General features: G+C 36.3%; 6 protein-coding genes and 1 long non-coding RNA gene across 9 annotated transcripts; 4 read left to right on the top strand and 3 right to left on the bottom strand.

Annotated features, from left to right (window-relative positions):
• Positions 1–1,142: 1,142 nt before the first annotated feature.
• Positions 1,143–3,320, bottom strand: LOC103840750. 3 transcript variants are annotated; one of them, XM_009117270.3, is made up of 5 exons: positions 2,895–3,320; positions 2,635–2,778; positions 2,369–2,524; positions 1,966–2,272; positions 1,143–1,475 (listed from the first exon to the last, which is right to left on the bottom strand). In XM_009117270.3, exons 1-5 carry the CDS (start codon positions 3,084–3,086, stop codon positions 1,447–1,449), a joined length of 828 nt encoding a protein of 275 aa, XP_009115518.1. In that variant the 5' UTR covers positions 3,087–3,320; the 3' UTR covers positions 1,143–1,446. The 3 variants fall into 3 exon arrangements, with proteins under 3 accessions (XP_009115518.1, XP_009115517.1, XP_009115516.1); XM_009117269.3 differs by lacking the exon at positions 1,143–1,475 and having other exon boundaries at positions 1,808–2,272; positions 2,895–3,093; positions 3,178–3,253; XM_009117268.3 differs by lacking the exon at positions 1,143–1,475 and having other exon boundaries at positions 1,808–2,272.
• Positions 3,321–3,616: 296 nt separating this feature from the next.
• On the top strand, positions 3,617–5,563 carry LOC117127879. The gene is made up of 2 exons (XR_004450829.1): positions 3,617–4,357; positions 4,473–5,563. It is a non-coding gene; the product is annotated as an uncharacterized LOC117127879 (long non-coding RNA).
• An 807-nt stretch (positions 5,564–6,370) lies between these two features.
• Positions 6,371–8,225, top strand: LOC103840748. Its single transcript, XM_009117267.3, has one exon. It carries the CDS (start codon positions 7,501–7,503, stop codon positions 8,137–8,139), a length of 639 nt encoding a protein of 212 aa, XP_009115515.2. The 5' UTR covers positions 6,371–7,500; the 3' UTR covers positions 8,140–8,225.
• LOC103840747 (proline-rich receptor-like protein kinase PERK12) lies at positions 8,194–12,575 on the bottom strand. The gene is made up of 8 exons (XM_009117265.3): positions 10,714–12,575; positions 10,018–10,494; positions 9,843–9,929; positions 9,659–9,729; positions 9,476–9,552; positions 9,213–9,360; positions 8,962–9,123; positions 8,194–8,860 (listed from the first exon to the last, which is right to left on the bottom strand). Exons 1-8 carry the CDS (start codon positions 11,537–11,539, stop codon positions 8,615–8,617), a joined length of 2,094 nt encoding a protein of 697 aa, XP_009115513.2. The 5' UTR covers positions 11,540–12,575; the 3' UTR covers positions 8,194–8,614.
• Positions 12,576–13,170: 595 nt separating this feature from the next.
• Positions 13,171–15,148, top strand: LOC103840746 (probable inactive poly [ADP-ribose] polymerase SRO2). Its single transcript, XM_009117264.3, has 5 exons — positions 13,171–13,864; positions 13,940–14,178; positions 14,268–14,395; positions 14,466–14,585; positions 14,954–15,148. Exons 1-4 carry the CDS (start codon positions 13,407–13,409, stop codon positions 14,565–14,567), a joined length of 927 nt encoding a protein of 308 aa, XP_009115512.1. The 5' UTR covers positions 13,171–13,406; the 3' UTR covers positions 14,568–14,585; positions 14,954–15,148.
• Positions 15,149–16,334: 1,186 nt separating this feature from the next.
• On the bottom strand, positions 16,335–18,955 carry LOC103840745. Its single transcript, XM_009117263.3, has 6 exons — positions 18,759–18,955; positions 18,504–18,656; positions 17,381–17,524; positions 17,142–17,288; positions 16,739–17,068; positions 16,335–16,661 (listed from the first exon to the last, which is right to left on the bottom strand). Exons 1-5 carry the CDS (start codon positions 18,816–18,818, stop codon positions 16,754–16,756), a joined length of 819 nt encoding a protein of 272 aa, XP_009115511.1. The 5' UTR covers positions 18,819–18,955; the 3' UTR covers positions 16,335–16,661; positions 16,739–16,753.
• Positions 18,956–21,674: 2,719 nt separating this feature from the next.
• On the top strand, positions 21,675–23,055 carry LOC103840744. The gene has a single exon (XM_009117261.3). The coding sequence runs from the start codon at positions 21,884–21,886 to the stop codon at positions 22,793–22,795; it is 912 nt and encodes a 303-aa protein (XP_009115509.1). The 5' UTR covers positions 21,675–21,883; the 3' UTR covers positions 22,796–23,055.
• The last annotated feature ends 277 nt before the right edge of the window (positions 23,056–23,332 follow it).

Here is a 23,332-nt window from a genome sequence, read left to right as displayed (position 1 = left end):
TTAAAAATTAAATTAAGTTTAAAAAATAAAATAAAAATTAGAACATTAAATAAAAATTCATAAAATTAAATGAAAAATTCAATAAATAAATAAAATTATAGAAAATTAAATAAAATTTAGAAATTAAATAAATATCTAGAAAATTAAATAAAAATAACTAAATTCAATAAAAAAGAGTAAATTAAAATATAGAAAAAACTAAATAAAAATTCATAATTTTCAAAAAAATTGAAAATTAAAAAATTAAAAATAGAATTTTTTAATTAGAAGAATTTTTAAATGTCATATTCTCGTTGATAAAAAAATCAAATATATCACTAATGACGATGATGTTTTTTGGCATATCTTCAATGATAGTTTCCGGAATTAATAATGAAGTTTTCGACTACTATCGTTTAAAAATAGTAGACATGTCAATAAAGATATTTTGACAAATAACAATGCTTTTGGCAACCATAAAAGTGGCATTTCATCGTTTAAAAATTAGTGTAACACATGCATTATGCATATCATCGTTGACAATGTCGGTGGTCAAAATGTTGTTACTGATATATCCACCGTCACTTACAATGATATCGCCAGAAACTATCGTCGGAGATATGTCATAATTTTCATTTTTAAGTGAGAAACCATCATCGTAAGCAATGATATGTTTGAAATTATTATTGTCAACGATGATATGTCAGTTTTTAATTTAAAAAAAAAAGCTATTTGAGTTTTTGAATTTCTACGTTTTTGTTAATTTTTATGAACTTTATTTAATATTTTGTTTAATTTTCTGAATATTTATTTAATTTTCTGATTTTATTTAATTTTCCCAATTTTTACTTATTTTTTTGTTTATTTAATTAATTAAATAACTATTTTAGAAAAATAAACTGACACATCATCTTTTTACCTATTCAAAAGATAAATTTTTACTTTTATGATTTTTTGTGATACAAAAATTATTTTTATTTTTAAAAGTGTTAGTGAAAAAACTTTTGAGTTTAAAATGTGATTATGTGCCATCTTCATGATTTTTTATTCGATTTTTGCATAAATAATATACAACATTCATTATTAATCGATTTTGAGTTAAAATTCATGAAAACTACAAGAAAAGAAGTCGGATATTCTACTCAGATATTATGCGAGACTACTTGCCTGGTGAACAACCATCTTTAAATTAATCTTGACATGAATGCATATTTTACGAAGACGCATATATTTAGACATGCCATCTTGTGGTTAGAAACAAGCCATATGATAGCCAAAAAAGTATTTTATGTGAGACGACAAAGTAAACATGCTTACTTGTTCACAAAGTAAAAAACTCATATGATAGCCAGAAAAGTATATAAATATCCTTCCTTTTTTAAGTTTACACAGCAGATATTCGAAGACCCTGTTCCAAAATCCTCCGGGTTCTTCCCCGACTCGGGTCGAAGGGACCTCCGGTAGCAACTAATCTCCGACTTTCAGCTCCGGAATACCTGCAACGATGGTATCTTAAAGCTTCAAACCTTTCGCATGGAACCAAAGTTCTAAAATGGTCATCTCTATCTAGTCATTCTAGCAAAGAAAGTTTTCAATTTGGATATGTTTTGAGAGTTTTGGTTTTTCAAACGGTAATCCGTTATCAACAACACCAACAACATCGAGTATTCCAGGAAACTACATACATCAACAACATCGTCCTCTTCTAAAAAGAATAATGTCAAAAGAAAGATTTTCCGAGGAAGATAACGGAAAGAGTGTACCCGACTCATATCCGAATGGGTACCGAACTCTCAGGCCTAGTCTAAGTTATTAATTGCAATGAATGTGTTTCAAAAAAAAAAAAGAAGATAGCCAGAAAAGTATATATGAGAGACGACAAAGTAAACATTCATTACATTGTTTGGTGAAAATAGCGAAATTTTAACTTTAAATATGATGCTATTCGAATTTTATAATAATGCGATTTTGGTGCATTTCGAATACCTCGAATGTTGGAAGCCCGAATTTGAAGATCTTCAGCCACTTTCTTAGTGGTCTCGATAGTGAACAGGCGCATGTACGAAGACAGCAGTGGCAGATCCCAAGGAGAAGCAGGCCTAAAAGTCTGGTCCACTTTAACCTTGGACGCAATCAATCCTTTTCCACCACTACATTTTCTGTATTCTTCTGGACTCTTTGGCTTCATGTGCTTGCACAAGCGTTCTGCATCAACATATATTGGCTCCACTGTATACCTACCCTCGAACGTTTCCATGGTCCTTATTCCTTTTCCATCTTTCAAGTAGTCTACCTGCCGACAATAAGCAGGAGAAACCCTAAATAATTTTTTGCAAGACTTGAACAAAAACATTGATTCTCGTCAGATATAGAGAGAGACGTTTCTTACATAAAGTTTGTTTGGTTCTTCGAGGACAATTAGACGTATTGGGAGAGTTCCTGACAGGAAAAGGAATTTCCATGACAACTCTTTCTCAACCTTCACGATCGGCCTATGCCCTTCTCCTTCATCCTTCTCTGATGTAACTACTCTTGATACGGCTTTCTTCACAAGGAAAAAAAAACTCAGTCTCTAAAATATTTTCATATATTTCAATAAAAAAAGCTCTAACTATACCCATTTGAATTATACAATGATAAGTTAAGAAAACAAACCAGAAGTGGACGGTCGTTCTTTTCTCTGGAGTATGATTCATTGTCTTGATTAGTTAAAACGTCGTAAGCTGTTTGAGGTGGCAATCCTAATATAAATTCCATTTCCATACGGGAAAGGCCATCAAATTTATGGTCTATGCGCACCTTCAAATATTATAAATGAAAATTATGGATCATTATTTCATATATATATATATATATATATAGAGAGAGAGAGAGAGGCAAATGTTTTGTATTTCTTTTAGCTGATTTGATCTTACCTTCACAGTAGGAGGAGGTTCTTGATATTGTTTCTTCTTATTTGCATCTCTCCATAGTTTTAATTGCTCCATCTCATCTCTCTCATTGTGAGTTTTTGTCTCTTTCACTGGCTTGGATTTAACATTTTCAGATTTTTTAGGCTGTTGTGTGTTCTGACTGATCCAGCCACCAAACCAAGGAAATATACCCATTTACACTCTGAAAATTTGAGCCCCAAAGAGATATGACGATCGAATGAGTGTCTGAGAGATAGATACCGGGACAAAGAGATAATTGACTTACAGGGGGAAAAGGTCAACGGGACAAATCATGTATTGTATATACTATATGGTTTCAGGACCTTAGAAAACAATATAAAATAAGATATAGACAAACACATTTATAAAACTGAAAGAATAGAGAAGGTGAAGTGAACCTTACGTTAACGTACCGTCGAGTGAAAATGAAACATATCAAGGCAGCTAAAGTCTCGTGACTTCTTTCTTGACGTACAAGCGAGAGCTCCAAGGATATTGAACATTACCACTAGGTTGCTTGGCAGGAGCAAGAGACGTGCCCGTAAATTTATGGAAAGTATGTTCAGACTCTGCAAATCAAAGGGCTGATACATTTAACTAGGAGTGGGCAAAAAATTCGAACCGAACCGATCGAACCGAACCGACTGAACCGAAACCGATTTGAACCAAACCAAAGTCCATTTCAAATCATTCGGTTGAAGATTTTCCCAACCCGAATGGTTCAGTTCAGTTCGGTTAAAACAGAACCGAACCGATAAACCGAAATGTTTTTATAGTTATTTAAATTAAAAATATTAGTGATATCAAGATATTAAAATCCTAAGACTTAGTCCAATTAATTTCTTTTTGCACGAAAGAAATCCTAATATAATTTGATTTCCATGACACTTCGTCTAACTTTTGTAATATTTGTCATTAAGCCCACATAATTTCTATGTTAATTGTTATAAAGTTATAAACTATATTTGTAACTTTTAAAAAGATTTTTATTTGGTTTTATATTGAATTTAATTTACATACTTAATTTTATATTATGACCAACGCGATTATTTCATGACAACCATACATTTATGTATTAAAACATGATTTCTTGTACAATAAATAAACTAAGAGAAATCTGATTAAACCGAATCGAACCGAAATACAAACTGAATCGAATACAAACAGAACCGAATATAAACCGAACCGAACATAACTGAACCGAAATCGATCCAAACCAAACTAACTATGGTTTACTTCAGCTGGAAAAATTCTAGAACCGAACTAACCAAACCGAACCGAACTCGAACCGAACCGATAAAATAACCGAAGTGCCCACCCCTACATTTAACACAAAGTTAACAGCGAGACTTAACAATCTCTAGACAACATTTCCTGGTGCCAAATTTGTCTACGTATACATGTATAATCTAGTCTTGATCTCATCAAAAATCCTCAGGCTTCAGGTAACGGCATTACTCAATGAAAAAAACAAATATGTACCTTACATCTTTATAGTTATGTTTCCAAGAATAATATGTTATTGGCTTTTGGTCTAAAGAATTGTGTCCATTTGGCTAGAGCCTAGAGTGACAAAGATTCAGTGGGTTCATCTATCGGGAGATGTCTCGGACTCGTTACTAAGAAAAAATTTCAACTCAAGTTTACTATCTTGTATAACGGTCTCTACGGATCAGAAAATGCAATCAAAATTTCTTAGGATTTCTCGTAGGTGACGGTTGAATCTCAACGTCACAACCTAAAGTGACTATTTTTTAGCTATCTAATTTTGTTGTGAAGGCCATATCGATGGATTCAAGTTTCGCCTCGAGCTCGCTGTCATTTTTTCAAGAAGACCTATTTGTTTTATTTCTCTTTGTTTTTGTAATTTATGCTTACCAAAGATTATGAATAATTCAATCTTTTTATTATATCCCAACAATATGAGTTTAATGAAGTAATTGATGAGTTTAATTTGGAATTTTTACTGTTTATAATTGATGTGGCTGATGGATATTAAATGCTGACGACGTATCCTGTTCTTTTGCCCGGATGCATCTTGTTATATGTGTTCTGGGACGTTGTCCACCCTAGCGAGAATTCATGTCAAACGATTGCACCAAAGATAATTGAATAACTCTAGCGAGAAACACATCATGGTGGTCTAGTGGTTTCTACTAGAGGAAGAGTTGCCCTATTGGTCCAGGTCAGGGACTCCTTTCTAGTACGGAATTATTAGTTCTATATGTGACCACGTGGATATGAATAAGCCCATGTTTACGGTCTATTTGAATACCTGGGAGAGAATTCATCTGTGGGTTACACCTCCCACTCAGGAATTAGATATGTATTTTTAATAGACTCGGATTTAATATTTTCTCGGTAAAAAAACTCAAGGAGAAACTCGCATGATATATTTCTACATTTATCTTTACTTTTAACTTAGTTATAAACATATACTGTATTATTCATATTCGGTTTCCATATTCATAGAAAGATAAAAGTTGTCACAAAATACAAAACCAGTGTTCGTTTCTCTTAATAGACATCTGGGGATCTTTTCTGTCGAGTTATTAACCAATGTCTCTTAACAGAATTTTGGGACGACAAAGCTTGTATTTTCAACATGGTTTCAGACGAAATATACAATATGAGCTTTATTACTTGACTTCCTTTCCTCTGTTAGAAATGAAATAATGTTTCTTTTAAGTATACCTTACGTTTATTACGGCTAAGAACAAAAGATAAGAAAGTGGGCGGCTCAATTCTTGTGAATTATTTCTCGACGTTCAAGCGAGAGATATTATTTCAGACTACACAAAGCGTTTCATGATGAATGACACGGACTAAGAAATGGAAAAATATAATACACAAGCAAGAGTCTCCAAATAAAAAAACATAAAAAAATATTATACAAACTCAAGTTACAAATTTATAATATACATATATTGTTTATTGTTACTGTTTAATAATTTATGCTAGTGTTTGTCACGTCTGTTGCTTGAAGGCTTGAAGCTCTTATAAAAATTATATATCGTATTTGATCATAAGGAATCTAGAGAATTTATTGAAGTGAATTCACTATTGAATTAGATGAGATAACCAAAACAGTACTGGGGCATTTCAAAACCCTCGGATATCGCCAGCCTGCATTTGAAGATCTTCAGCCATTTTCTTAGTGGTCTGGACAGTGAACCGGCGAAAGTACGAAGACAGCCTTGGACGCAATATCCTTTTCCACCACTATATTTTCTGTATTCTTCTCTCGGCGTCATGTTCTTGCACAAGCGTTCTGCATCAACATACACTGGCTCCACACTATAGCTACCCTTCAACGTGTCCAAGAACTCCATCGCATTTCTATCCTTCCAGTAATATGCCTGCCGACAATAAGCAGGAGAAACCCTAATTAGATTTTCCATGACTTGAACAAAAACATTGATTCTCATGAGATATATAGAGAGAGACGTTTCTTACATAAAGTTTGTTTGGGACTTCGCGGACATGTAGACGTATTGGGATAGTTCCTGACAAGAAAAGGAAGTTCCTTGACAACTCTTTCTCAACCTCCACGGCCAGCGTAATCCCTTATCATCTTTATCCCATCTAATGGGCCTATAAACCAATTTTATTATATTTTAAAAGCCTTTTAGATGTATTTACGATTAGCCTATAGTCTATAGACTATGTTTGGGCTTTTATTTTGCAAATTTCCCTTAAATGGTGCTAAAGGAATATACATTTTCAAAATGAATTGTTAATGATAACATTATTCTTTTTTGCCTTTGGTAAAATATACAACTATTTGAGATGAATAAAGTGATTTTAAAGATTCGACTCGAATTTCTTAAGACTTTAATGAAAAATCCCTTTAATAAACTCTTCAATTGTAAACATATTTTAAAAATTCCTCAACCAAAAAGTCCACCGTAAATTCAAAACGCATCATTTTAAGTTGAAAAATGTATTTCGGTAGCTATTTCGGAGGAATACAGAAAGCCTTTAATTTTAGGGCATTTTGTCAAAATTTCCCTTTTTACAGTTCAGTTACACATATACACATGCACATATAATAAAATTTGAAACTGTGTAAAATAGTGAATTCACAGAAGTAATATATATGAGTCAATGACTGCTTAAGCCCTCTCCATCAATCTTTTGATGTTTCTTGGAAAAGATGGAAGTGTATCCCACTTGATCTTCTCACAAATAAAACATGTTTTTTACCTAAGTACATCTCTCCTTCCACTAACACATCGAAAAGAATCTCTTTAGTTGTCTCTCTTTATGAAAAGAAAAGAAAGAAAAACAACAAAGATCAATATTCTCAATTTAGAACTTTGGTTTCATACCCATTAGTCTTATTCGTTTCATTACCTGTCACTTTTGTATGATACATTAATTAGTAACTTTATTCAAGCCACGAAATGCTTCTATTAATTCATTACCCCTCATCTCACATGGAATGAAGCATATTCACATTTCTTGTTCCACATGTACCTTCACAATAACCCTCTTTGATCTCTAATCTCCAAAGTAACTGACAACTTCAACATCTTCTTGATTTGTTTCTACGAACCAAACATAAACCCAAACCCTAAGAGAGAAAATGGGAGACCAAGGAGCACAACAAATGCAACAGCCTGTCGTTGTGTATCCAAACGCATACACTACACAAAATTCATATCCATCTTCTTCGTCCTCACCAGCTTCTTCTTCCTATGGCTCACGCGGTTCCTTTGCGACGGTTTTCATAGTAGTAGCCGTGATACTTGTCTTGTCGGCTGTGGCTTGTATCTTTGGGAGGCTATGCAACCGCATAAGCCGTGGGGCCAAGCAACATCATAGCAAACAGCCAAGGCGCGAGAAAGGGCCATCTACGAAGAGCCATGAGATTCGGCCTGTGGAGTTTGAGCCGAGGGAGAGAGGTGATTTGGAATTTGGTGTGGATATGAAACATCATAGGGAAATTGAGAACCCCTATGGAAGAGAGTTTGAGCCGAGGGAGAGAGGTGATTTGGAGTTTGGTGTGGATATGAAACATCATAGGGAAATTGAGAAACCCTATGGAAGAGATTACGAAGATGACATGGAACTCGGATTTGATAACAAGAGAGGAGAAAGAGGCGGAGGAGGTCCACCTCAACATGGAGTGAGGTTCAAGTTACCTGAAAATGAAGACGGTCTTCATGGTAAAGGTGAAATCAGACATGGAGGTCCAGATTTCGAGTTCCGACCAGGACACTAATTATTTTGAGTTGTCTAAGAACAAAACACTTTATGTTTATGTCTTATTTGCTGCCCTTTCTATTATTGGTTTCTTTTGTGCTTTTCCTTGCCTGGTTGATTTTACGGGTATGTGAAGCTATAAAAATTCTGAGTCTATTGGTGTTAAGTATACACTAAATACTCTAACGTACTAAATAAATCCATTATTATAAAAAATATTCTAAAGTAAAATAATTTTGTAAAAGAATCAACAAATTTATGGAGGAAGGTTTATCAGTATACAAAGAGGTTCTTCACTATTCATCCTCACTCTTCACAACTTTTTCTTGGTTCTATTTTTCTTTTCTGAGGGCATTTAGCTATTAGAGAACAAAAACTTAAGGCACCTACCAAGAAATGCATCTCAACTCAATATATGAAAATAATAGCTTTACAGATTTCAAGAAAAGAGGCAGATGTATGTATTTACTTTCACCTATTGTATATTTGTATGATCAGAATTGTCGGTTATTGAAAGGTCGAGTCTCGGATTCATTCCCTGAGAAATCAGAGGAGCTTTTCCCAGAGTAACCTCCACTGTTCATCCCTGACTCTGTGCTATCATCAATACCAAACGCCATTTTCCTGAACTTCATGATCTCTTGATTGTATTGCCCTGAGTCATAAGTTGTGCTTTGCCCAACTTTGATCCCGTTGCTAATATCTCCAGAGTCTTCGTCGCAGTCCAATGCTCTCACAACCTTATTTCACCAAAAATATGAGTTTTAAGACATGAGAAAATTAAAATCAAGAATAGTATATAGCATAACAGTTTTTTGAAACTTTTTAGCAAGAAATTTACCTGAGCCATGCGTGGACGTTTTGGACCAGAATGTCTAACGCATGCAGCTGCAGTCTCAATCATTCTCACGACTTCATGCTCCACATAATGTTTTTCGAGCCGTCTATCAATGAGCTCGCTGTAATCTCCGGTCTCAATGGCTCTGAGAAGCAGCGGCCGTGCCTGTGAGTTCATGGGTAAATAATGTAGAGTAAAAAAGAGCCCATCTTTTATTGTAACTGAATATAAGTTTTGAAGATTGGTTTTGTTACCCATTCGACCAAACTCTCTTCTCCTAGAGGTTGATTCTGGTCAACTGGTTTTCTTCCCGTTACAAGCTCTAAGAGAACAACCCCGAACGAGAAAACATCGGATCTATCAGTCAGTTTCCCACTTGATGCATATTCTGGTGCTAGGTACCTGAAAACATTTAAACATGTGTCTTGATCCGTATGACAAAACAAAAAATGTTGTCTTCGAGAACTGGATCAATAAAGGGTCCAGTTTTGGATTAATGTTTCTGATGAATGCTTACCCAAAGGTCCCCATAACCCGAGTTGATACGTGAGTTTGTGTTGTATCATTGAGTCTAGCAAGTCCAAAATCAGCAACCTAAACAACAGAAAAGAAAAAAAGAAAACCAGGATTAAAGTCTCATCAACTGAAACTTCACAGAGTCATATGATTGATATAAGTAAAAGGGGTGTTTTTTAATTGCCTGAGCTTCATATTCATCATCCAGTAGAATGTTTGCTGACTTGATGTCCCTGTGAATGATTTTTGGATGACCTATAAAAGAAAACAAAGATGTGGTTTGGCTTATATTTTGAACTACGAAATGCTTAACGAAAACACACCACGAAAAAATGTGAAGGCTAACAAATGGATGAGGAATTACTTACAGTCTTCATGCAGGTAAGCCAACCCTTTAGCTGAACCTATAGCGATTCGGACTCTCTTAGACCATTCTAAAACCGGCCTTCCCTTTCCTACAAAGGTAAAATGCATGAAGTAAGTCAGTCAAACACATTAAGCTAAAAAGTCCTATCTATACGAGAAATGATACACGCCACTCACCATGCAAGTGATGCTCCAACGTTTGATTCTCAACATACTCATAAATAAGCAATCTATGCTGGTCCGAAATACAGTAACCAACCAGAGACACCAAATGCCGATGATGAACACGGCTGATGATCTCAACCTCTGCCGTGAACTCACGATCACCTTGTCCGCTCCCAGCTTTAAGCTGCTTAACCGCGACAACTTTACCATCATGTAAGGTACCTTTGTATACGCATCCGAACCCACCTTCTCCAAGAATGTTGTGTCTAGCAAAGCCTTGAGTTATCTCCGCAAGCTCTTGGTAGCTGAAATGAGTCTGGTTAGTTCCGAGGATGGCAGAGTCAGGCATGCTATTGGATTGCATTTGGTGACCGGGTTGGCTCCCGTAACTGTTTCCCATAGAGGATTGTTGCTGCTGTGAATTGTACATTGAACCACCACCAGGACCAGAGTATACTTTACTAGGATCTTGTCCGTATGAGAATCCATCTATATTATCAAAAGAAAGACGGTGTCAAAAAATGTGAAATGACTTCTTCTATTAATTCCATCACTTTTTTTGCCGTTTAACATGAATGAAATAGAATACTCGTTCCATCAGTTACAAACATTTCAAAAAATGGAAAGTTTGGGCCTAACCCTAGGGACGTAAGGAAACTCCTAATCATTCAAAAACGGAGAGATAATTAAAGAAAAATTTATGAAAACCTGATTTGACAGAGAAGTTAGGGTGTGGCAAGTACTGAGGGTGATCATAGCTATCAATGTTTCTCTTTTTCTTTCTTCTCACTAAGAAACAAACGGCTACTAGCGCCATGATGGCAAAACCTCCGGCTACAGCCACACCGACCATAATCTTCCCTTGAGAGCTAATACCATTGCTTCCGTTTGTTGGAGGTGTTACTTTGCTAGGGACTGTGAGAGATGGAGACACAACGGCTCCTCCACCAGAACCACCGTTAGGTTTGGGTGGTGCAAGAAATGTGCTCGCCCCCGGTGGGGAATTTGCTGGCGCTGATGGTTGGATCAGGAGAGGATTGGTTGGGTCTGACGGTGGAGCCGGAGGTGAATTGGTTGGTTCTAATGGTGTGGTAGAAGGAGATTGTGACGGTGGGGTTTCCGGGATCGTTGAAGAATATGATGGTGAAGGAGGAGAATGAACGTCTGAAGATGGAGGTGGGTTATCGGATTCGTATGGAGGAGCCGGTGGTGTTTCTGAATCTGTCGGAGGAGAAGGGGATTTGGTTGATGTTGGCGGCGGCTGAGGAATGATGGAGTCTTCCGGTGGAGAATTAGAATCTGGAGGAGGAGTGTCTGTTAATGGAGTTAGGATCCAAGGTAGAGGAAGTATTGAATCGGGAGGTGGAGGCGATGGTTCTGAGTCAGAGGGTGGTGGCTCTGATAAGTCAGCCGGTGGAGAAGGAGTAGATGTAGAGTCGGTAGGTGGAGGAGCAGAATTATCTAATGAAGAATCCGGCGGGGGAGCTGAATCGGCTGGTGGTGAAGAACTTGGAGAACCGTCTGAGTCTGACATTCTCCTTCCGGTTTATTTTACAGAAATGGAACACTCAAAGTTGATTTGAAGAAGAAGAGGAAGACAAATTATCTCTCCTCCAGAAACTCTATTTTTGTCAATTTATTGATTTGAATAAATGAAACCAGACTCAGAAAACTACAGTTATTGTTTTGTTTTCTCTCCTACTATAGAAAAATAAATTAGGGTTTAAAAATCCAGGAGGACCTTTGAATCGGGTGGAGAGAGAGACATTACAGACGAAAAGGACATCAATGGAAGGAGAACCTCTACTCTCTCCCCCCTTGGTTTCTTTTCCTGAAAAAAAAAACAAAGAAGAAGAAGAGAGAAAGATTTTGAAAGGGATAATCAACAAATCGCCATGATCATTTTTAGCAGTGATGATGATGATGATGATAAGTTGTTGGCACCTCTCCTGTGCCCGCCCTTTGATCCAAAAACTCTCTCTCTCTTTACAATATTATTTGTTTCTGTGTGTTTTCTTTTTAGTTTTTCCTCGTCGTGTTGGTTCCTTGTTTCTTTTGAGATGTCACTCCTTTATTCCCGGGTTACCGCGCAAATTCAACGGAATTTTGAGGTCTTTATAAACTGGACTCCTATTTTGACCCGACCCGGTTACTCGTCGAATAATATGAGGTAATTCTTTAAAGGGCCTATTAGTTTGGCAATATAAATGGGCCTTAATTAGAGAGACGCATTACGTAATACATTTTCCACCTTAACATATGACATCATGCTGATACAAGGCCTACAATGTTGCGTGCTTGATTTGTTGCAGCCACGAACTTCGTTTTAGTTACCGCCATGGATCTGAATGGCGGTTATACCAAATAAAAAAAACGGCGGTTATTTTAGTAATTTAATATTAAGTATTTATTTGTTTATTTTTGCGATCGTCGAACCGACAATAACTAACTAAACGTTCATTACTTTTTTTTTTTTGTAAACAAAAGTTCATTATTTTCATCGTTGTTAATTTGGCATGCGACAAACTTATCGTTATTGTTTTTTATCTATAACGCAAACGATCACTACCTTGGCGTTTAGGGTATCGATGTGGTGATCAGCTGACGCGTGTCTCTTTGAGGCGAGAGCCTCAACACGTGGGCGGACAAAAGTTTGGCTGGACGCGTGTACAGAAGTGGCATAGTTCGGTTTATGGGCTTGAGCCTTGGGCTTGTTTCGTTTTGTCCTTTTCGAGATTTAGTATGTTTGTTTTGTCGGGCTTTATATGTCCTGTTGTAGTGGGTTTTTAGGCTTGACCCATCAATAAAATTTTATAGATGAAAATAAAAAAAACTTCTGTCATATTCACCAGAGTATCCTAATATCAAAAATGGTAGTATATTTAAAAATTGTAATAATAGATCTGTTCCAAGAGAGATATATTTTTCTACCAAATAAAGTAAAACCTACCACCTTACCCGAATTTACTACCTCATATTAACATAGCTTCTTAGTCATACCACCAGTCTGATATTTCTATCTTTTCCCGATATTATTAACAAATTTTATTATTCATGTCCAAAAATGCATTTACAGATTCGGTAGAATATTCTTGTAAACCAGTAGAAAGTTTACACCTTTCATAAGCAAACTTAGTCACAAAGGAATTCAAACAACATTCCAAGGAAAAAAATCTGTAATCAAGGAATTAAAACCCAACTGTATCAACAAAAATATCATCTTAGATGAGAAGAAGATGATCATGTAGGGGTAATAAAGTCATTAGACACGTAACGGCACCGCTTTATAACCGTTTAAGACTCCTCTCCTTTCTTCTACATTCTCTGGTTTGTCCCCTTCCCCAAGAAAACTTCTCTCTCTCTCTCTCTCTCTCTCTCTCGAACTTTCCTCCCCACTCGAGATGGCGGCGGCGCATGTGGAAATCGAGGACCAATCCTCCGTCAGCACCGAACTTGATAATGGCGAAATTCTCGAACCCCTCTCCGATGCTGATTCCTCCTCCGCTTCCTCCGGATCAGCGATCCTTCTCGGCCAAGGAAACCAGGAGCACGACGTCATCAAAGCGTGTTTCCTCTCCGGCTTAGGCGCCGCCTTCGCCGTCGACACGACGGTGGAGAGCGTGCGTAAGACCTCTACGGAAGGGGTCGCGGCGAGAGCCAGGTACGTGGCGTTTCGGATCTTCACGGAAGCCATGGCGAGGAAGAACGGCGGAGATCCGAATGTGAAGTACGGTTGGTTCGCTGGCTCCAGAGAGGAGATCGATCGTATCGTCTCGTACGGGTTCAGCAGCCGAGAGATCGACGATGGTTCTCATGGAATCGGAGTCCACCTCGTTCCTTCCAAGTGCTCTCTCTTCGCGTAAGTCTTGTAACATCTGATTTCAATGTGTAGATTGTGTGATGTAACGGTGAAGTGTTGTTGTTGTTGTTGCAGAGCTGTAGGTGCAGAGCCAGACGGGGAAGGTGTGAGGCATCTTCTCTTGTGCCGTGTACTCCTCGGGAGGCCTGAGCAGATCGACGCCGGGTCTACACAGTCGCATCCGAGCTCTGGTGAATTCGATTGCGCTGTGGATGATCTTCAGGAACCGAGGAAGTATATTGTGTGGAGCTCCAACATGAACTCGTACATCTTACCGAGTTACATCGTCAGTTTCAAGTCTCCTCGCCTCAGAGGTATGAAAAGCAGATTCATTCATTCTTTCAATGTTTGATGAGTTTGTGTATCTTAGTAGTGAGAGGTTGTTTGTATATGTTTCTTTCAGTTATAGGTAGAGGTGGTCCTCCGCCAAGCTCCCCTTGGGTTAGTTTTACTGCGGTTGTGTCAGTGCTGTCCAAGTTCTTGGATGCTTCGAGAATGAGCTTGATCAAGAAGACTTTCGATGATTTTAGGGTATATGTCTTTGTTAACTCAATTAATGCAAGATTTTACTTTGGATCTAATGTTGGTTTTATTGTTCCAGAAAGGGAAGATTCCGAGAGATCAACTGGTTCGGAAGATGAGACAAGTGGCTGGTGACGACCTCTTGGCTCAGATAATCAAGAACCATAAGGACAGGGTTTAAGGAAGGATAGATGATAGGGTAAGCGAGTCTTGTTTAGCTTTAAAGTTTTTCATTTTATATCATATAGAATGAATGTGCTTTTCATTGGCTTTCTCATCTAATCAAATTAATAGAAAGTGAAAAGTTGAAAAAGTTTTGTTCTTGTTCTTTCTTATCGAGCAAGGATTGAGAATCATAAAAAAAAATTCTCATTAGGGGTGAAAAAGGGATCTTTCTTCTAATACCTTTTGACGTGTGTTGTTCCAAGTTCCAACTCATGCAAATTTTGTGGCCGTTCATTTTTCTTTCTCACTAAGCCTTAGGAATTTATAGTCCTTTCTAGAAATTGTATTATTGACCTTTTTTATTTTTTTAGCATTGACCTTTATTTCTTCTATTACTTGCAGAGAAGTCTAAGACGCCTGGAAGCTCAATCAATTGTGGAAAACTATATATCTTAGAGTTTTTAAGCTCTTATTTGTCTCCTTTTTCTGATTAGATTTTTTATACAAACAGAGGATCCCTTGTGATATGAACTTTGGAAAATTTGTAAACATCATTATTTTATACAGCTAATGAGATTTTCAATATTTCGAGAGCAATCAAAAATTTTATATCATAATCTCGTTCATTACATCATTCTATGATTCTTATATCTCCTCCTACGTGATCTCCATCTCTCCTCGACTATGTCCTCATCTTTTCTCTTCTCCAGTACAGTTCCATTTCTCTCCTTGATCATCATCATCATGGCATTCTCCCCTTCCTCACTCTAAGGTCGGATCTAGACACAACCCGTAGAACATTAGTTTTATCCCCTAATTCTTTTGAAAGTTATATTATACTTATATTATAAGTTCTTAAGTTATAAAAATTATTTTCTATTAAAACTCTTAAGAAATGCTTACAGCCTTCAGAATCTCATATCAGACCCTGCCCGGAGCTTCTAAACTTTATCCTATATGGAAACTTGTTGTATATACCTCTACTTAATAGAATTGAATAAGCTTATCTAACTTGATATAGTATTAGAGTTTAATTCAGCTCGATTCGATATAAACCTAAAGTCTTTGCCTAACTATCCTGTTATTAATGTTAAAGCCGGACAAATTTTATTTTAAAAATTAAAAAGAAAAGATTTTTAATAATATGTAAGAGAAACGAACAATTTATTTATAGATCATTTGATTTTAAGCCGAACGCCAATATAATCTAATACAAATTTCATTTTCTAATAAAAGTATATTGAATTTTCAACTTAGAACATATATTTGTGAATGAAACTATAGGCTAGTGTTTTCAATGTTTGTTGCTTGGTGTCTTTACTACGTGTTCTATTGAGATCTCTCCATGAGTTGCCCCCGTAAATTGAAGCACTTGGAGCAGAGTTTTAGTGGTATTGATGGTGATCCCACGAATATACCAAGAAAACGGTGGCAGACTAAACGGAGGAGAGGGTTGATATAGTATTGGTTTACTATTACTTTTGATGCAATTTTTCCTTGTCCACCCCTTCATTTTTTGTATTCTTCTAGGCTTTTAGGCAACCTGTGCTTGCAGAAACGTTCTGAATCTACGCATATTGGCTCCACTTTGTAGCTACCCTCAAACACTTTCATGAACATCATTTTCTCTTTTTTTATATATATATATTATGCCTCTCCACAAACAACCAAGAGAAACCCAAGCACTTTATGTTTCACAACACAAAAAACATACATGGTGATAAAGTGCCGGATTAATACTATCTCTCTCTGACACCGACTCATGTTTAACGTTATCTGATTCTGATCCCTTGGATTCGGCATGCGACAATAAATATAATCATGAATTACCTGGTTTATAGTAATTTTTATTGATTGAGCTCTAATTCGTGGAAATGAAACTGACCTAAGGTTTTTGACGTCATAAAGTCAACTCGATTTTCCTAAAACTTGTTGTTGATGAATATAGGAATATATTAAACATCCAATTTTTTTACAAATATTAATCTGTGTATGGTCATGTAGGCTTGTTTTTTCATGTTTTTTGCTTGATGTCTTTACTTAGAGATTTCGCTTAACTCGTCTCGTCGAATCCTACTAGCCATATTAGCACTCCAACGTTCGTACGTATCTGTGTAGATAAAGTGATCCGTTATAATGTTTAGTGTTTATTTTTTTTTCTGTCAACATGATATAACGTGCCAATACCGGAAGTGAAGAGTCTCAAATACTTCGGAGAACGGCGCCCCGAATCTGAAGATCTTCCATTAAACTCTTAGTGCTTTTGGTGGTGACCCGACGGATGTACCAAGAAAACGGCGGCATATCAAGAGGTTGCATGGGCATATAAACCATGTCCAGCTTCAATTTCGACCCAAGTAATCCTTTTCCGCCTGAACATTTTCGGTATTCTTCTGCGCTTTTCGGTTCCCTAGCCGTGCAATATTTATCACTATCTATGTACCATGGCTTTATTTGCAACTGACCTAGTAACCATTCCATGTTCATTACATCCTCTCTCGGAATCCTAAATAATGTCTGTCCACAAAAACCTAATTTAATTTTCTCAAAACGGAACAAGAAGATTTTGATATTTGTGAAAAATTCTTACGAGGAGATCTTTTCGGTTCTCATTGAAAACTAGTTCTATTGGCATTTTTCCATCCCACCAAAGAAACTTCCAGGGCGCAGATTTTTTTACTACCACGACTTTCTCATCCCTTCCATTATCCCTAAGAACCTTGCTTGATTTGACATCCTTCATAAGAAAAATATCATTTTCTCAAGTATTGCTATAATCAGAACTTAACAGGAACGGTACAATTAGAAGAAAAGAAAACAAAAAAGAACCAGGATTTTGCGCCTTTTCATTTGTTTGAAGTAAGAATATGTTTGGTTGTCGTGACTAGTTACAATATCGAAGACTGTCTCAGGAGGCAATCCTATTGAAAATGCCATCTCCAAATGGGTTTCACCTATACTCGTTTTGGACACCTTCAAACATAAATGATGTAATAAATTTGTCAGATCTTCTTCTTACAATACACAGACACTACATGGCTCTTGTATTTCAGACCCTCGTCTTAGGGACATCAACAAAGTAGAAGTATAATTAGCTTTGTCGACAAAAAGAAATTGTATACCAACTATAAATCCAAAATTGTACATGATTGTTAGTAAATAAATAAACATTCATTTGTAATGCCTGCTAACTATGTTTTATTCCTGTATTTTTTCTCGACTAAAAGCTTTATTCATGTGTCTGTATAATAAATGCTCATTCAGTTTTATAATAGATGATATTTTAGAAGATGTTTGTTGTTTCAAAATAAATAATGTTTTAATATTTTATATTATATTTAACTTTATTGAAAAATGTGTAACCAATTAGATTGTGCAGTTATTTTTATAATTGGTTAAATGATTTCTTAATTATATTTTCAAAATTATTTTTTTTAAAAAGTTAAATTTCTTAATGATAAATTCTCTAGAATAGATCTAAAAAAATTTATATCACAAATATAGACCTCAAATGTCGAAATGGCCAAAATGTTTTATTAATGGGTGTATTTTTGGGATTAGGATTTAGAATTTAGGGTTTATGGTTAATGATTTAGGGTTTAGAGTTAAGGGTGAGGGTTTTGGGGGTATGATTTCAAATTTTAAAAACTAAAAAAATATTTAAATTTTCAAAATAAAAAAAAACTCTATTTTGGTCATTTTGTTTTTTGAGATCTATTTTTGTGACATAAAAAAGTTTATTTGATAGAATTGTCCATTATTAATCTTTGTGCATCAAGGTAAAACATAAAACATCATGTATTGTGAAACAGAAGTAGTATTAAATTAACAAAAAAAATTGCATCCCTTAAAAATAATTTTAGTACTATCTCACGACACACAAGTTGTACATATTGCAACTGTCAAGCCAAATCTAAGTATTGAGAATTCGTTTGCTGGTATGTAATCTTACCTTCACCTTAGGAGGATAATCTCGCTGCCATGGGAATTTCTTCTCTTCAGCTCTCCACATCTTTAATTGCCTCTTCGTTTCTTCGCTCTCCGCATTGGTATTTATCTCCGACCCTGGCTTTGATTTTACATTCTTAGATTTCTTGGACTCGGCCTACAACAAGCAGAGTCATAACGTAAGTCAATAACTAAACTATATTGTATTTCGTATTCATTTGACTCTTAAGGGTTGTTTGATTATCGAAATGAAACTGACCTTTGGAGGTTGTTGCTTGTTCAGGTTGATCCAGGCACCAAACCCAGGAAATATACCCATTTAACAGTAATTTTAGTCCAGAAATGATACAATTATTTGATCAGAGCAAGAGCAAATGACGATCCAAATATTTTATATCCTGTGGTTTGAGGAATCTTAAAGCTAGACAACATGCGATATGAAATTGAATGAATATAATAGCGAGGGACTGGTGGTGCAGTTTACGTATACGTTTTCATACGGCAAAACAAGAAGTAAGCTGCTCGATTCCCGTGAATTCTTGACATAGAGGCAAGAACTACGTGAATAAAAAGGTGATCAAAGGTGTTATTTCGTGCTTCCTGCTGTTCTAACTTCTCAAATCATAATGAGGTAAAAAGTTTGTTACTCTATATTCATCAGTGAACTTTATTTATTAGTTTTGTAGATTGAACTCAGACTGCATATAATTGAAAGATCAGTCTTTCAAAAGTTAGAATTGCTAGGAATGTATGAAAGCATGATAAGCATCAATGGGTTTTATTTATAATTTGAAAACAAGCAGAATCAGACGCTTATATAAATAGTGCGTGTACATGACATACTATTAGTTTAATTTATATATGCTTAAACGAAAGGAAACTATTTCAATTCATGTTCGACCTGATCGACCAGATTGCCTTATCCAAAAATGCTTATATATTGGGCTTCCACTTTTTCTTTTAAACTTGACCAAACGCACACAGTTGCAGGTCGCAGACTCGCAGCGACTTCGAAACGAACAAGGCCATCATATCTGCATGCGCACTTCCATAAGTCTTTCCCCGTAAGTATAAGCTTTGGTCTTCAGTTAGCAACCACACAGGATGAGAAATATCATGAAAACTTGAAAAGTACTCAGAAGGTTGTTCAAATATAAACCAGCTTGCTCACGCCATACAAAGACATTTTCTGATTTCTGCCGTGTAGTCGAGCAAGCAAAACATGACAGGAGATATGATCTAGCATATTAGCCGGTACTTATTAATTATAGAAATATGATCTAGCATTATCATATGATCTACAAATATTCAATTTCAGATACGACGATAACTATCTGAATATTTCTACTACCTCTCCAATTACATTTTTCTAATCACGAAAGGGACTCTAGTTGCACATTGTATGAGTGCAGTTGAATGTTTCTCATCGATACATATTGAGAGTAAAATAAACAGATAAATGTCGGACCAATATGGTATCTTTGATCAATATCTATGCATATAGGTCAACAACTAAAGAATTAGTTCCTAGCTTCTATTTTTCAACCATTCGTGATTTATTTTTCGTATAGTGATATTTTATAAAATATATATATGTTGTGGTCTTTGGAAGTACTCCTTCAAAAATATCCGACGACAATGAAGAAGTCTTCGACGTTTAGCTGTAACGCCCAAAAGTCATTACTCCGAAAACAACTTTATACATATCGAAATTATAACAGGTAACAAAATTTCAATATTTGTTGAGATTAGATTAGAGCATATAATATGTTGGTATTACAAGATTTAAAACTAGACGATGGATTTGACCAAATTAGAATTATTTCACTATAGTCGATATTATAAACAAACTACTAATATACACTGTTTATCAAATTTTCGTGCATCGCTGTAGTTTAGTGATGTATATTTAATTTAAGTGGTGGGTCGTCGATTTGCCAAAATAATATTTTCCTCGAGTGATATTTTTAAAATACAATTCAACTTATGTATGCTATATATCAATCCAAAAACAAATATAGATAGTATTATCTTATAGACACATTCGTTGAATAAAATGAAAAGTCTTCTGACATTCATTAAAAAGTTTGTAATAAAACATGTGGGAACCAATCTTGTTTTATTTTTCTAATCACGTGGGCCAAAACTTGTTTATGTCCCCATGTATCAATCTAGAATAACGGAACCGTTAGTTCCACGCGTTAGTCAAGGCATTCGACCGTTAGTTTTGTCTTTTGACCAACGCTGAAGATTGGGTCAACGTCACTTTCGCGCGTGAACTAACCAGCGCAAAGGCAATGTCGTCGGGTCAAATTCGAACGGAACTAAACCGTGACTTTTTGCAGAAAACTCTTTAACTAATGTTGAGAGAGAGAGAGAGACGTGGATCTCAAGAAAACCTTCCATGTAATTTCCCAACAAGTTTTCAATAACGAAATTACGATTTTGCCACCTTGTTTGGAAACGGTGACACGTTGGTGACAATCACAGAGGTAGCTCACCCACTACTTTCCTTAGCCCATCACGCGCTTTTACTTCTAAAGTGAGTAACAACAAAAAGGGAGGCGATCGCATGTATGTATCTAACTTTTTCAATAAACTATTTATGAAAATAACAAAAATGTAATTCTACTTTTTTTGTTTTGAATAATTTGAGTGAAATGGCGAATTGGCGATTACTTAGAGAGAAATTAAAGGATTATACATCTAATTTGCCAAATGAATTTTTGTTGATGATAATAACTTAATTATTGTAAATCGTATAACTTATATTGTTCATATCATGTTTTATCTATTGAACATATGATTGTCGGTTACATTTGTATTTTTCTTATAAGAAAGTGCTATATTCCATTCCTTAGAACTCTATATTATTTCTTGATGTATTAAATATTTGACATAATCATTAAAAATAACACAATCTGGTTTAGCAAGTAAATATCCCTTTAAGTTTTAACAAGAAATCAAACAGAAAATTGACACCATTTATAGCAATGAATCACATTATTAATCTACCTAATCTTTTTTTGTCGACTTTGATCTACCTAATCAACTCGTTTGTTTTGTTGATATTTAATCCTTGTCAGAGGATTATCCGAAAATATTACTAAATTGCTAGAAATAAACGAAATAAAGAAATGTCGTTGGCCAGAAAAAAAACGAAAAATAAAAATAAAAAGAAGAAGTAATAAAGGGGGGTTCGTTCGCAGTGGGTAACTTATCTTGACGAGGAGCAACCAACGATATATATAGGCTTAATGTCACAATTAAGAATTTAAGTCCCTTCTTCTTATCACTTCCTCTACACAGCTGTCCTTGCAGCTTTCTTCTAGGGGAGAGAGAGATCGAGAGATCGAGAGATTTTGTATCTAATCATCAAAAACGATGCAGGTTGCTTTCCCTTCTTCGTCCATCGACGATGAACGCTTAACGGAGATGTCCATGAAGTTGAGCGAGGATTTCACCAAGAAGCTGGCGTTTTCAGAAGAGGGTGAAGAAATTCGAAAACTCGAGAGATCTTGGAGTGAACTCGAAGACTCCGTCGAGTTCCACGAGGAAGAGGAAGCAGAAGATGCAGACGAAGAAGATGAAGAGGAAGAAGAAGAAGAGTTCTCCTTCGCTTGTGTAAACGCAGAAGGATCTCCGATAACCGCCGAAGAAGCCTTCGAGGATGGTCAGATCCGTCCTGTCTTCCCTCTCTTCAACCGCGCTCTCCTCTTCGACCAAAACGACGGCGTTTCGGCGACCGACGACGACAGCGAGAGTATCCGGCCGCGTGTTAGAAAGGTGTTCGTGGAGGATCGCGACGGAGACGGCGAGGGTAAGAAGGCAGAGGAGGGTTCGTTGGGAACGTACTGTTCGTGGTCGGGCGGAACGGTGGCGGAAGCGTCGCCGGAGACTTGCCGGAAGAGCAACTCGACGGGATTCTCGAAGCTCTGGAGATTCAGGGATCTCGTGTTGAGAAGCAACAGCGACGGAAGAGACGCGTTTGTTTTCCTGAACAACAGTAACGCCGCCGTCGGTGACAAAACTCAGTCGTCGTCTTCTTCTTCAAGGGCAGCGAAATTGACCAGCGAAGATGGTAAGGAGGAGAAAAAGTCAACAAAGGCGAAAAAAGGGAAAGAGAAAGAGAAAACGACGTCGTCGGAGAAGAGGACTAAATCAGCGCACGAGAAACTCTACATGAGAAACAGAGCGTTGAAGGAAGAAGTGAAACACAGATCGTATCTTCCGTACAAGCAAGTTGGGTTCTTCACTAATGTGAATGGCCTTAGCAGAAACATCCATCCTTTCTGACAAAATTAGTCAGAATTATATTTTTCTTTTACAAAAATTTAAACTTAAAATTTTAGGTTCGTTGGATGTTTCTTTTTTTTGTTTGATTGGAAAAACAAATGAAATTACTCTTCTCATGGGTCCCTTCTGTTTGGTAGCTTGGTTTAATTGATAGCAGAAAGGTGTACCGTTTTCTCTTAACTATTATAAGTGTACTGTGAAGAAGAGCTTGGCTTTGTATTAAACCATTTTGTAAGTAAATAAATATGCAATTAGTTATACTTGGTTAGTTTTTTTTTTTTTCCGTCTAAAAGATTTTAATATTAAAAGAGATGGGCCAAGCCCAGTACAACGCTACCGCCCAACAAACTAAACGGGCAAACTTAATTTCCCAATTGGGCCTAAACATACGGCCCAACTTGAGAGAAACCCTAGAGGCCAAACGAGATGGGCACGGCCGCCTCGCAAATCCGTCTTTTTGCTGTTTGGACACGTGTTGCAATCCTCACCGTCGAGGGTACACGCATCGCAAGATCCTCGCGTCACCACCGCTTCTCG

This window comes from Brassica rapa, chromosome A09, assembly GCF_000309985.2.
Source record: "Brassica rapa cultivar Chiifu-401-42 chromosome A09, CAAS_Brap_v3.01, whole genome shotgun sequence".
Classification (NCBI taxonomy): domain Eukaryota; kingdom Viridiplantae; phylum Streptophyta; class Magnoliopsida; order Brassicales; family Brassicaceae; genus Brassica; species Brassica rapa.
Note: the sequence above shows the minus strand (reverse complement) of the source record. Positions and strands in the feature narration are given on the sequence as shown.